Source organism: Monodelphis domestica, chromosome 5 (genome assembly GCF_027887165.1).
Source record: "Monodelphis domestica isolate mMonDom1 chromosome 5, mMonDom1.pri, whole genome shotgun sequence".
NCBI classification, from domain to species: Eukaryota; Metazoa; Chordata; class Mammalia; order Didelphimorphia; family Didelphidae; genus Monodelphis; species Monodelphis domestica.
Window position 1 is genome coordinate 38,880,561 of NC_077231.1, and position 13,211 is coordinate 38,893,771.

The window sequence follows — 13,211 nt, forward strand, 5'->3', positions numbered from 1 at the left end:
AGACACTTAATAAATGCTTGTTGACTGATAAATGCTTGCTTAATGAATGCCAAGGGGCAGGGAGCCAAGGAGGCCCTTCTCCCACCCCCCATGGAGCGCTCTCTCCCACTGTCATGGTTACAGCCACTTCCTGTTTGACTCACGCTAAGCGGGAGCAAGAAGAAGGGGCCAGCCAGGCTCCCAGCCGACACTGCTGGCCTCGTGGGGCTGTTTACAACAGCAGCATGTGGGATTCCCAGAAAGAGGCTCCAAACCGGACATCCTGAGGTAGCAAAATACCCAGGTGTCACAGGCTAAAAATAACTCCCTTGTGGCTGCCTCAAAGGTGGCTGGCGCATGGAGGGGGCAGGGTGCAGCCCACGTGGGAGAAAGCTGCTGCCATACCTGCTGGCCACAGTTTCCCAGACTGCCGTGGTTCTGGCTTCTTCAGTCTCAGCCCGGCTTAGCCTGAGCCTTCTCCTGGGCTGACCCACTCATTTGCTGTGGATGCCGTTAGCACGATCTCTTCCACCCTCCGTCTCTACGGGTGCTTCTGTCCTGCCGACCCCTTTGGGGTGGGATGCCAGCCCCCCCAGCCCCTACTTTGATACCAGGAGAGTCGACTCTCCTAGATGACTTAACACAGCTAGACGGACCAGGGGCATGAAGGGGGTAGCATCAACACTCTGTCCCACTCCCCACCCCCAAAGTACTAACTCGGGGTTCCATCAGGGACTTGGGGATCGGTACAGTAAAACCAGGGTGGACATAGGGAACATCTGACAGCTTCTCCCCACCCTCTCCCCTTCCAAAAACAGTATTGCTCCTATTCCTTTATTTCCCATTGCTTCATTGTCCCATGCTTGTTTGGCAGAAAAGTCTTGATTGAGTATTTAATTAATAATTTAACTATTAATTTAATAATTGATTGAGTACCTCCAATTTACTTTGTCTATATCTTGATGATATTTTTGCATATTTTCTTTCCTTGAGAACAGGGATGGTCTTTGGCCTACCTTGGTGCTCACCACAGTGCCTGACACATAAATGCATATTCATTGACTGTTTGGCCATCGTTCTGAATTGTTCAAAATATAGTCCCACATTTTGACCTTAGCTCGCCTTCAGTTCATGACAGACATGCTTCGTTCATGTCATAAATTGAGCGTACGTGTATCAAGTGCCTACATGACATGGTGAATAGTATACCGGTCAGGAAGATGAGTCTTCCTGGGTTCAGTTGCCGCTGTACGTTCATGGGCAAGTCACTCAACCTTGTTTGCCTCAGTTTCTTCCTTTGTAAAATGAGCTGGAAAAGGAAATGGGGTCACAAAGAATCTGACACAACTGAAACAACTAAACAGAACAACAAGATGTGTCAGATAGCTCTGAGAATAAAAAAGATAAAAACAGTTCTTACAAGAGCAAGAATTTCCTATTTGCTTATTTGATGACTGAGATTTATTGGACTCTATAAAATGAAGCCATTAGATTGGTCTCTTTCAGCACTAAATTCTAAGATCCTATTCTTCGTCTTCATTCTAGTCTCAACTTTCAACTATGTTTTGGCCCACGTCTGCTGACTTAGAAAAAATGGAAATGATGGATGAAGGACCAGCTAGGTTCTGAGGACTGAAATACACAAGGGAGACGGTCTTTCCCTCCAAAGTGATTACAGTGCACTGAGGGAATGGAGCGTGTTCTAAGAGAAATAGAGGATATATGCAAAATAGATATACATCGCGAGGGGTATGGGCACTAACAAGCTTGGCAATCTTGAAAAAAGATCTCTAAGAAACTGGCATGTTAGCGGAAACTCAAAGGGAGAGGCAGAGATGAGGAAGGGAGAGCATTCCCAATAGAGCCAAGGCTCAGAAACAGACAAGTAAATAGGCCAATTTGCCTAGAATGTAACGTGTGAGGGAAAATGGTATGTGTATGGGCTTGGCAAGATAGATTGGATAAGTTGTAAAGAGCTTTGTAAAAATCCCAGAGAAGAGTTTGTATTTTATCCCAGAAGTGGCAGGGAAATGACATGGGCAGACTTCTGCTTTATAAATATCAATTTGGCAACTCCGTAGAGGAGGGCTTGGAGGAGGAGAGTGATTGGATAGAGGCAGACCTAGTAGGAAGTGATTGCAGTAGTTTGGGAGATGGGTGATGAGGGCCCACACTATGGTCATTGTGGTGTGCAGAGAGGGAAGTTGTAGATGGATCTGCAGTGAAAAGGGGGAGCAAATGGAGGGGAGAGAAGAGAAATGGGAACAGTACGAGGGGGAAGAATGAAACCGGTAGGGACCAGAAGGAGGATAAAATAGAGGTGATGAAGAGAAAATAGAGAAGAAGGAACAAAGTAGGCAGAAACATATAGAACCAGAGATGGAAAGAAATAGAGCCAGGTGGAGAGAGAGCAGACAGGTCCAGGTGGGAGAGGAAGCTGGCGAATGGCCATTTGTGGCAACCAGGTGGTTTCCCTAGCAGTTCCTGGCATTTTGAGTTTAGAAGACTGCAGAGCAAGAAGTGAAAGTCCTAGACCTAAATTTTAACAAACCTTCCTCATGAAAGACAAAGACTTCTACGTTATGATCTGTTTCTTCAACTCCCTTCCCACCCTTTGCCCTATTACAGGAAGAATGGCCTCTTTCTTAGCACAGACTATCCCTTAATTTCCTGTATTAGTGTGACACAATCTTGGGAGGCAGGATTTCTGAATCCCTCTTGAAACCAGCTCATGCCTGAGATGTCTTCCAACCTCTGGCAGGGAAATGTTTCTGAGCAAACATGGTGCAGTGGAAAAGAATAATGAGTTAGAAATCAGAAGAGGTAGGTTCAAACCCCCCATCATCATCTATATCATCTTGGTCTAGTCATTTAATTTCTCTGAGCCTCAGGTTCTTCATTTAGAAATTAAAGGGGTTGGACCAGATGGCTCCTAAGGTCCCTTCCAGCTCTAAATCCTTATAACTGTTCTCACCCCTTAGACATCCTGGACCTTCCAGTCAAAAAGTAGAAACAAGATCCAAGAAAGATGGAAGGGGGGTCTTCAACCAGAGCTAAAGAACCAAAACTCTAACCTCTTAGGCTTGTTTTCTCCCCCCTCATTTGGTTAGGGGGCATCTCCTCTCTGATCCCAGATTGCCCTGCCTCTTGCCAGCTGCCTAGCTAAAAAAGGGAAGGTATGATTGATTGATGGGTTGGAAGTATAGGAAAGGACCTGAGCTATTGGTCTGCTATGCACCAGAGTGCAGACGAGATATTTCTGGTGTGTGGCAAAACCAAGAAGACCCAAGTGATCAGCTAGAGCCTGGGCAGGTTCTTGAAGCTTACTTACTAGGCGAATGTTAGTGCCAGTGATGTTTTCTTCTCCTCACCTTCCTCACTTCTGACTGCTGAGTGGGTGAGACGACAGCCAAAAGTTTGGATCACAAATAAGGAGCAGGAGAATTGGACGATAGTGAAGGGTAAGGGGATTGAGGTTGGGAGACATGTTGCTGCTGAGGCGATTTGCTGCCATTTGGGGCACTCCTACAGCAAGTGCTTGGATCTTTCAGGGCAAGATGAGACATGAGTTCCTAGGGCTTTCTGGCTCAGTAGCCAAGTGGCCAGGTAACCCAGCTGTGGAGTCAGTAGGCTATTTCAATGGGCGCAAGCTCAGCAAGACTTAGACACGTTGGGGTTCAGCTCTCCAGGGAGGGGAGAGAAGGTTCCTCTTTGGAACCCTGTGAGAGAAGAAGGAGAAAGGAAGGCTCTTTGGAGACAGAAGAATCCTGTGCCACAAGTTGCTCTGATGAGCTGGGCTGGCAAGGCTTCCCTTCTTCCTTTGCCCCACCCCACCTCAGTCTTCCACCTCCATTTTTCTCATCCCCTGGGTGTTCCTATTTACTCCCTTCTTTACTCATTGTTTCAGCTCTTCCTAACAGCAAGTAACAACGTTTCTTTGGAGATGATAAGAGAGCAAGGTATCCCAAAGAATCAGTGTTTACATTCTGGTTCTGTTTTAAACTTAAAAACCTTCAATGAGTTGTTTTCCCACTGTAGACCTTTGTTTCTCCCCTGTGTGACAAAGGGAAGAAGGTGTCTGCCAGGGTTCCCTTTCTGCCCCGGTATGGCTTCAAGCTTCCTAGCTGAGCACAGTGTTCAGGGATGCCAAATGATTTCACCAGGAATTGCTTTCAGAAAAGCAGCCCCAGTTGCCAGCACATAGGGCTTTTTTGAGCATTGTTTATAAGCTAGGTCGTTAGAAAACATCCTTTTCAAGCCCAGTAACAAACACTTCAGAGTTCAGGGCCATTGATTCTTTTCCTCCCTGGAGAGAAAGCATGGATGGTGCCTGATGCATGGGGTTACCAGGCCTGAGCAGGAGCTCTGGGGAATCTGGCTGAATTCCAAGGCATCAAAGCTGGTGACATTCACTGACCTGGTGTGGTTGGACTGGAACAAAGTGGAGGAGGAGTGGAGAGAGATTGATAAGTGATTGCATGCTCTGCAGAGCCTGTTGCCTTTTGGATGGATGTTGATTTGATTTGGCTTATTTTTCAGGAGTCTGGATGAAAGGTGGACCTGGAAGACCAGGGGTAGTCACCTCATCTTTTCTGTTGGGGGATCAGGTGGAGCTTGTTTGGGAAAATGGAGATCTTCATAGATCCCAGAGTGGGAAAACCCACTGGAGGAGGGCATCTGCTCTCATTGTCAAAGGAAATACCAACTTTTAAAGATCTACGTTGATTTTAGAGCAAGTGGCTAGGAAGGAGTATGTGTATTAATTGAACAAAGAAGTATGAGGTATCTGTTATTGGTATGTGGTAGGGGCATTTAGAGATATGGAGGAAGAGAACACAGTCTCTGAGTTAAAATCTAGATGGGGAGACAAAATGAGTGGATTAAAAAGAACACAACACCAATCCATGGTTAAGTGCCCAAACTCATGGTACATGGAACCATGGGAAGTCATCAAGATTAAAAATTTTGTAATCTTTATTTTAATAATGAATTTCCACGTAAGTTTTCCAAAGTGATATTATGTGTATTCTCCCTCCCTTCTTCTCCCCCCCCCCCCAGGGTTGACAAGCAGTTCAATCTGGATTATGCATATATTATCACATAAAATTTATTTCCATATTATTAATTTTTATAAGTGAATAATCTTATAAAACCCAACCCCCAAATCATATACTCAGATAAACAAGTGATAAATCATATGTTTTTGTCTGCATTTCTACTCCAACAGTTCTTTCTCTAGAGGTAGATAGTGTTCTTTTTCATAAGCCCCTCAGAATTGTCCTGGATCCTTGTATTGCTGTTAGTAGCAAAAACGGTCACATTTGATCATTCCACAATATTTCAGTTACTGTGTGTCATGTTTTCCTGGTTCTGCTTATTTCACTCTGCATCAGTTCCCGGAGGTCTTTCTAGCTCTTTCTGAAATGATCCTGCTCATCATTCCTTATTGCACAATAGTATTTCATCACCATCATATACCACATTTTGCTCAGCCTTTCCCCAATTGAGAGTCATCAAGATTATTAAAAGTCAAGGAAGTGAAGGAAAGAGATCATTTTGTACTGAATTATTCAAAGAAAGCTATAAAGAAGAGATGGTACATGAGTTGGACTTGGAAGGATGGATAGGCAAGGAGGCAGGCAGACCCAGCAGTATAAATTAAGGCAGGAGTGCTTCTGGTGGGTTTTAGGGGGCTGAACAAGAGGCGGAAATTTAAGAGAGAGGGGGACAGTGAAGGGATAAGCATGCTTCTGTACTCTCCTTTGCCCTGAGATGGCCACCTGAAGTAGCATGGTGCCCTCAGGGAGTTCTCTGTCCTCAGTCTTTGGAAGTAGCTGCTGCTAAGAGGCAAACCAGAACAAAGCAGCACCAGCCAGTTGGCTTTCTTAAAATGTTCTAGCTGCTTCTATAAATGGCACCAGGGTGGCTCGTGTTCCCCTAAGCACCATTCCTTCTCCTTTTCTCCTGAGCCCCATTGACTTCTCCCACTCTCTCACCCTTTCTCTAGGCTTAAGCTAAGCAATTTTACTATGGGGAAGACAAGACATGACTCAACACCCCATTCATTTTGGTAAAGGAAGTTTGGACCTAGTACCTCTCCAGCCAGCCGCTGTGCCCTGTCTGATAACCAGACTTCAGTTCAAGATTCAGGGCCCTGCCTATATCCTTCTTTGAATCCCTGCTTTTTCCCTTAAGTCCTTTCACTGCCGTGGGCTCCTTCCCTCTCCACCCCCTCTCCCCTGCACACAAACTTGGGTTTCTGCCTCATTCTTCCCTACCTGTCTCTTCTCTCCTTTCTCCAGAAGAGCTCTCAGGTGCCAGGCAAGTCTGTAGTACTTTGGGGCTGGGTTCCAGCACATTCCCCAGGCACTAAGATGAAGTGGCTGGGTCCAGCAGCCTAGGAAAGATAACCTGTTCTTTGCCGCAAGGCAGCCCGGGGAGGGGAGAGGGAGGTCAGTGAGAGATGGCCGCAGTCTAAGGGTCCTCCCCAGTACGTCAAGTCACATCCTGTCTTGCCACTTAAACCTCACTTCCCTTCTCCTAGTTCTCATGCCTCCTCTGACTCATCTCCAGCTTTCCTGATCATTACTGACTGGCATTTTCACTTCAGCCTTGGTCTCTACCATGATTTGATTTGGCTTGTCTTTCAAGAGTCATGATGAAAGGAGGACCCCGAGCCGTCACGTCACCTCCTATTTTCTGGTGGGGGTCTTGCTAAATCCCAGAGTGAGGAAAGAACTCTCCCCTGGGGAAGGGCATCTGCTTACAGGGTCAGAGGAAGTGCCCACCTCTAAAGGTCCATGCTGATTTTAGGGGAGGTGGCCAGGAACTTAAAGTCGGGGCTCCCCCCCCCTGCTTTGCCACTGTGACCTAGGGCAAGTCACCTATGATCTCTCTCCAAGCCTCAGTTCCCTCCCCTTTAACATGAGGCTAATACTGTGGATTAAATAACCACCCAAAGTGGTCTCTGTAAACCTTGGGAGGATCCACCGAGGTCAATACATTGTAATCACTCAATGTCACACGAATACAAAGTGTTGTTACTAGTCTTGAGAAGGAAAATTGTGGTAGTCAGGAAGACGTGTTCAACTTAGGCAGTGTGACCCTGGATATTCTCCTTGACATTTGCTGGGAATTTTCTGCATTGATGGGGAGTTTCTAGGTAAAATATTTATTAAGCCCTTACCACTGTGCTAAGACCAGAAGTCTCAGACATCTAGCGCCCTCCTTTGTGAGTCACTTCAAGCATTTCCCCATTCAAACTATAGGAGCATCTTTCGGCTGCCCACCCTGGTGACGTTACTGTCTCAGGGCAGGGGCACCCTAAAGATGAGACGAGAGGGAGGGTCAAAATGGTACAGTTGTCTTTTCGTGAGACCACTTTAGACCAGGCTGCTACAGGATGGAGAGTAGAATGGGCTGGATTTGTAAGTCCATGGACCTGGGTTTGAATCTCCCTTCTGCCATTTCCTCCTTGCATCATGTTGGGCAAGCAGTTCTCAGCTTTGGTTCCTTATCCATTAAAAGAGAGGATTGGATTAGATCTGGGTTTCTTAACCTTTCTGAATGTTGTACCCCTCTTTGGCAGCCTCACTAAGGCTATGGACAACGGATGAATGAATAAATGAGTAAATGAAGCATTTACGTGAGCTGATTTATTTATATATGATTACTAAGTAGAAGCACTGTTCCAAGTGCTGGGGACACAAATATAAAAACAAAACAGTCCCTCCTCTCAAGAAGCTTACCTTCTAATGGGGAGACAGTGAGGTTTCATCTGCAAGACAGAAGGAAATGCCCCGGGTTCCTTGGGATGCAGTGACAAAAAAAGGTGGTGATGCTTGTCGTTCATGTAATTTCCACTGATAAAATCATAGTCGTTTCTGATGTTGAACCATTTGACAAATGCTAAGGACTTTGGTATCGGAATAACATTTTAAAATGTATAATATAAAATATATAGGATTACAGTGGAAACTGCCAAAATGGAGTGATCACGATAGTTTTTAAAATACGTTCATGAACTTGAGAAGAGAACTGTGGGGCTAGAGAATTTCAATGGGTTTTTTCTAGGTCTAGGTTGTTTTTTTTTAATCTTTTATCCAAGAAACTCATTTGGAGAGGTAGGAGAGGGGTTGAGAAACATTGCCCTCAGCCAACATCTGTCTTTGATGAAGGGAAAGTAAACTATTTTACTTCTTTTCTTGATGGGTGAGAATCCAGGTTTATGGGAGCTCAGGCTGATGTGAAGTTGAGGTAGATAGAAAGCCCCAACATCCCCTAGTATTGGTCCTTTCTTTTCTTTTCATTATGCACAGAAAAACACAATCCCTCATTAATATTACTCTACTCTCTGCAGCTTTTCCTCACTCATCTTTCTCTCTTTGCAGATGGGACCCAGGTGAGCCCTGGCCCCCAGTATCCCAGCCCCACTGGCACAGGTAAGAGCTGGGCCTCCAGACTGGGAATTTGGAGAAGTGCTACAGATAGGACATGGGAAGAACAGGAAACTGACACAGTTTCCAAAATAGAAAAGAAAAGGAGGAAAGCCAAGCCTCTGGGGAGAGTGGAAGGGAGATGAGGAAGTAGAATTCTGGGTTTCAGGCAAGTAGCAAGAAAAGTCAGTTTGTTTCAAAGGGGAGGGTTGAAGGTAGGGCTTATAAAGTCGGTTCTCATAGGCTATTGTAGGTCTTTTCCCTCATTTTGGGGAGCTCAAAAGGGAAGAAGACAGATTCTCTTCTTTCATCTATTAAGTTTTATAAAGGGACAAGGTACGGGGATGAAGAGAAGGATAATATCTATCCATGCTCTGTTGTTTAGGCTTTGGGAAATGGAATATGTGTTTAGTCCTTGTGTGAGAGGTTATATACGATGTGTCTATTTCTTGTCATTCCCCACCTCCTGCTTTCTAGCTTCCTTGAAGCTCCAGGATTCCATATTTTGCTGGTGGGCCATGCTGGAAGGGTTACCAGATGCAATTATTATACACACACACACACACACACACACACACACACACACACACACAGAGGTCACTTTATAATAAAGCACTTTCACATACATAATCTTGTTTGATCTTCTCAATAACTCTAGGAAGGAGGAAGGGAAAGTATTATTATACCCATTTTATAGATGAAGAAATTAAAGCTCAGAAAAGGTACTTGCCCAAGATCACCCAACATTCAGTGGCAAAACTAAGACTCCAATCCAGGCCTTCTGGCTTTAAGTCCAATTAGTCCTATAGCTTTATCTCATGGTCCCATGTCTTTTTAAAAAACATTTTATTTTTTCCTAATTACATATGATAATAATTTTAATATGTTTTCAGAATGTTAAGATTCAGATTGTTTTTCTCTTTCCTTTTCCTCCCCTTCCCCTGAGATAAAGTAATCTGAGCTAGGCTATACATGTGTGATCATGCAAAACACATTTTCTACTTTGGTCATATTGTGAAAGAAGGTTCATATAAAACAAACAGCACCCCCCTCCCCGGCTGCATAAAGGGAAAAATAGTATGCTTCAATCTGCATCCAGGCTTCATTGTTTCTTTCTCTGGAGGTGAATATCATGCTCCCATGCCTTATCCCCTTCCCCTTCCTTCCCAGCTACTTGGAATCTTGGCTTATACCCCATCTATCACTTCCCCAGTCCTTCCTGCTTTCACATCCATCCTGTTCTAGTAAGGTTCAGATATGAAGATTCAGGGCTCGTCTGCTTAAAGAACTGAGGGTGAGATCTACAAGTGTGAGAGGTGGCGATTGACAGGGACTCTGTGCCGGAGTAGCAGGGAGGGAAAAGCAAAAGGAGCTACCTATCGTCCTGACTCCTGCTTGCGAAATGTAACAAGGAAAGCCACTCTGCTGGTGCGTGTATGACACCATTCGAGCTGCTGTGGGGGGCAGAGCCTAGAAACTCCTGAGGGAGATAGGGAAAGCGCCAAATGAGTAGTACAGAGTGTAAGTGTCAGAGATCTGGTAAGACATCGTGGAGGAGTGGGGCCTTGAGTTGGACCTTGAAGAATGGATAGAGTAGAGATAACCAGCAAAGTGTTAAGGAGGACTGCCCAGGCAAGAGGAGCTATGTGAGCAAAGGCATGAAGTCAGAAATACACCGTGGAGTGCTCAAAGGACAGTGAGTGAAGTTGTTTAACTGGAACAGAGAGTCTGTGGAAGCACGTCATGAGCATAGATCAGGGAGGAAGGGCCTGAGACGAATTCCTTCTCCCAGGCAACCTGAGCAGCCCTCTAGCCGAGTCAGTTGGTATGAGTGGATTGGGCTAGTCCTTTAAAGTTTGCAAAGAACTTCACACACACACGCATATATATATAATCTCATTTGCTCTTCACAACTTACGGAGATAAATGCTATTATTATTAATGTTATTATGCTATTATCAAATGAGGTCGTACTTATAAAGCCTGCATAAGAGACAATAAAGTCCCTTCACCGCCCCTCCCTTTATTAGTTTTACTTATTAGTAGTGGTGGCTATTAATGTTTTGTTGTGGCTCCGTCATTTTTCAGTCATTCTGACCCTTCATGACCCCAGTTGGGCTTTTCTGGGCAGAAATACCGGAAAGGTTTGCCGTTTCCTTCTCCAGCTCGTGTCACAGTTGAGAGGGCTAAGTGACGTGCCCAGGGCTCCCTAGCTAGTAGGCTGATGTTGCCTCTTGCGCTCAGAACTTAAGGAGTGTGTGAAGGTGGGGGTCCTCTGGGGGGAGAAGGACTCGAGTCCCGGGCACGGGGCTCGTCCCGAAGGCCGTTCCCGAGCCTGCGGCCCAGCCATCTCCTTTCCTTGGGACGCTGGAAGCCTAGATCAGACCGGGCAGGGACCGTAGAGTAGGCCAGAGGAGGCCTAGAGACTCAGCAGCTTTCCCCAAGGCACACCGGTCCGCAGTGAGGTAGAAGAGCCGAGCTGCGGGCCTGAGTCTTTGGACTCGACTGCACTGGTCTTGGTCCTGGACCAAAGAACCGAAAGAGCTTTAGAGACCGTCTGAGGTTAGCCCAGAGGATCTCTGGACTTGGAAGGAGACAAGGGTGGGCTCTTTCTTGTCAAATCCTCGACCGGAGCCGCCACGCTTGAAAAGTATCGCTCTGAAAAGGGGTGCCTCCGTTTCTCCAGGCCGCCAAAGAGGTTAGGAAGCCCTCCTCGGACCCAGCATCTTAGGGAGGGATTCTGGGGAACGGAGAGGCCCGGGGCCAGTCTCCTGACTGCTGCCTGGGCCAGCCTGGGGGGCCTGAGGGATCGGGGGATCCCCTGAGCCTCCCAGGGCCGGGGCACCTCTGAAACATGGAAACCTGCTGAGAAAAGGGCTCTGCTTTGAGAGGGGAAGTCCCCGAGTCAGAGTCTGCCCTCTCCCCCTCTAATTGCTAAAAAGACAGGCGCCCCCTCGTTCGGAGGCTTTTCAGCTTTGCGCCGTGCGCCCAGGTAAGACGGGCACCCTCCACAGCCCCTCCCTTTTCCTGGGCGCTCCCCTCCCTCCTCCCTCCTCCCCACCGAACCTGCTCTGGGAGCTGGCTATAAATAGCCATTTTCACCCAAGACCTTGGCAGCCTTCCCGGCACCATGGAGGGGCTGGCCTGGCTGTGGGTGGGGAGGGCGCTCCAGGAAGAGGCAGCTGTGCCCCTGGGCACCGAGGGCCCTGGAGGATGCAGGCACTCCGTGAGCCCAGGCCCAGGGGAACTGAATGGCTGCTTTTGTGGCCACAGTTGCCCCCCGGAGCCCCCAGGCAGAAGCCTGACCAGCGTAAGTGGGAGGGAGCAGCCTCAGCCTGCTCTGAGGAAAGCTCTCTCGGGCTGCAGATGGGGAAAGCGAGGCCCAGGAGGAGCCGTGGGGGGGGGGGGGGCGGGGGGGGGAAGGGGTCTGGGGGGGAGCCCGTCCGTCCTGGGGAGGGAGGCCGAAGGGGCTGGGAGGGGCCCGGCCTTTATGGGGCTCCGCTCTCTCCTCAGCCGGTTCCAGCTTCTGCCCAGCACTGCCCGTCCCTCAGCTCCAGCCCATGGACCTCAGGGTGGGGCAGAGGCCCCCCGTGGAGCCCGCGGCAGAGCCGACTCTGCTGGCCCTGCAGCGCTCCCAGCATCTGCATCATCAGCTCTTTCTCGCCGGCCTCCAGCATCAGCAAGTGGAGCACATTCAGGTGAGGGTCCCCGGCCCGGGTCCGCCCTCCCCCTGTGGGCCTCGGCCAGCCGCCTGCCCCCCCCCACTCTGCTCCCCTTTCTCCGTCCCTCCCCAGCTCTCCCTGGAGACTGCGGGCCCGGAGGCGCCAGGAGGCCACCAAGAGCAGGAGCTGCGGCAGCTTCTCCACAAGGACAAGAGCAAGCGGAGTAAATGGAAGCGGGAGGGGAGGCCGGGTGGGAGATTCTCTGGCCCTGCCCCAAGGCCTGTGGCTGTCCTCAGCCTGTGTCTGGGGCTCCCCTCAGGCCTGGGTGACCCTGGGCGAGTCACTGGGCCCCCACGACCCAGCCCTTCCTGCCCTTCTGCCTCGGAGCCAATACACAGTATTGATTCCCAGGCAGAAAGGGAGGGTTTAAACTGGGGGGGGGGGGGGCTCTGAAGAGGGGAAGATCAGCAAGACCTGGGGGGGAGGGGCCTAAGCTGGGCATTGGACAGAGTGTCCTGAGGAACCCCCCTCCCCCCAGGTGCTGTGGCCAGTCATGCTGTGAAACAGAAATTGGCTGAAGTCATTCTAAAGAAACAGCAGGCAGCCTTGGAAAGAACTACCCATTCCAACATCCCCTTCAGGTGAGCCTTCCCTTTCCTCCCCTCCCGCCATATGCAGGAACTCCCCCTTTCTTTTTTTTTTTAACCCTTACCTTCTCTTGGAATCAATACACAGCATTCATTCCAAGGCAGGAAAGCATCAAGGGCTAGGACATTGGGGTTAAGTGACTTGCCCAGGGCCACACAGCTAGGAAATGTCTGAGGCCAGATCTGAACCCAGGACCTCCTGTCTCTAGGCCTGGCTCTCAGTCCATTGCGCCACCCAGCTGCCCTCATGAACTCCCTATTTCTTTTTTTCCCTTTCTCTTCTTTATTTTTAATTGAAATATTTTAATTAATTAATTGACATGACTCATGCTCTTCTTCCCCCCCCCCCCCACTAGCCAGCGTGCAATTCCACTGGGTTTTACTTGTGTCCGGATTCCCTATTTCTAACAAAAAAGCTATAACCCCCCCAAAGCCCACACCAACCAGTCCTTCTGCCCCCACCCCACACGTTCCCCTACGTCTCTGAT

The 13,211-nt window shown here is 48.3% G+C and overlaps 1 protein-coding gene across 3 annotated transcripts in view; it reads left to right on the forward strand.

Annotated features, from left to right (window-relative positions):
• The window catches only part of HDAC7 (histone deacetylase 7), a 45,868-nt gene that overhangs the window by 11,661 nt on the left and 20,996 nt on the right, over positions 1-13,211 (forward strand). Inside the window, exons 2-5 of one of the 3 annotated variants that reach the window (XM_056798378.1) lie at positions 8,370-8,420; positions 11,928-12,112; positions 12,209-12,299; positions 12,615-12,717. In XM_056798378.1, the coding sequence (XP_056654356.1) occupies positions 8,370-8,420; positions 11,928-12,112; positions 12,209-12,299; positions 12,615-12,717 (430 nt within the window). Of the gene's footprint in view, positions 1-8,369; positions 8,421-11,145; positions 11,407-11,927; positions 12,113-12,208; positions 12,300-12,614; positions 12,718-13,211 lie in introns of those variants that run through there. The other 2 variants (XM_056798380.1, XM_056798379.1) reach the window with 2 other exon arrangements.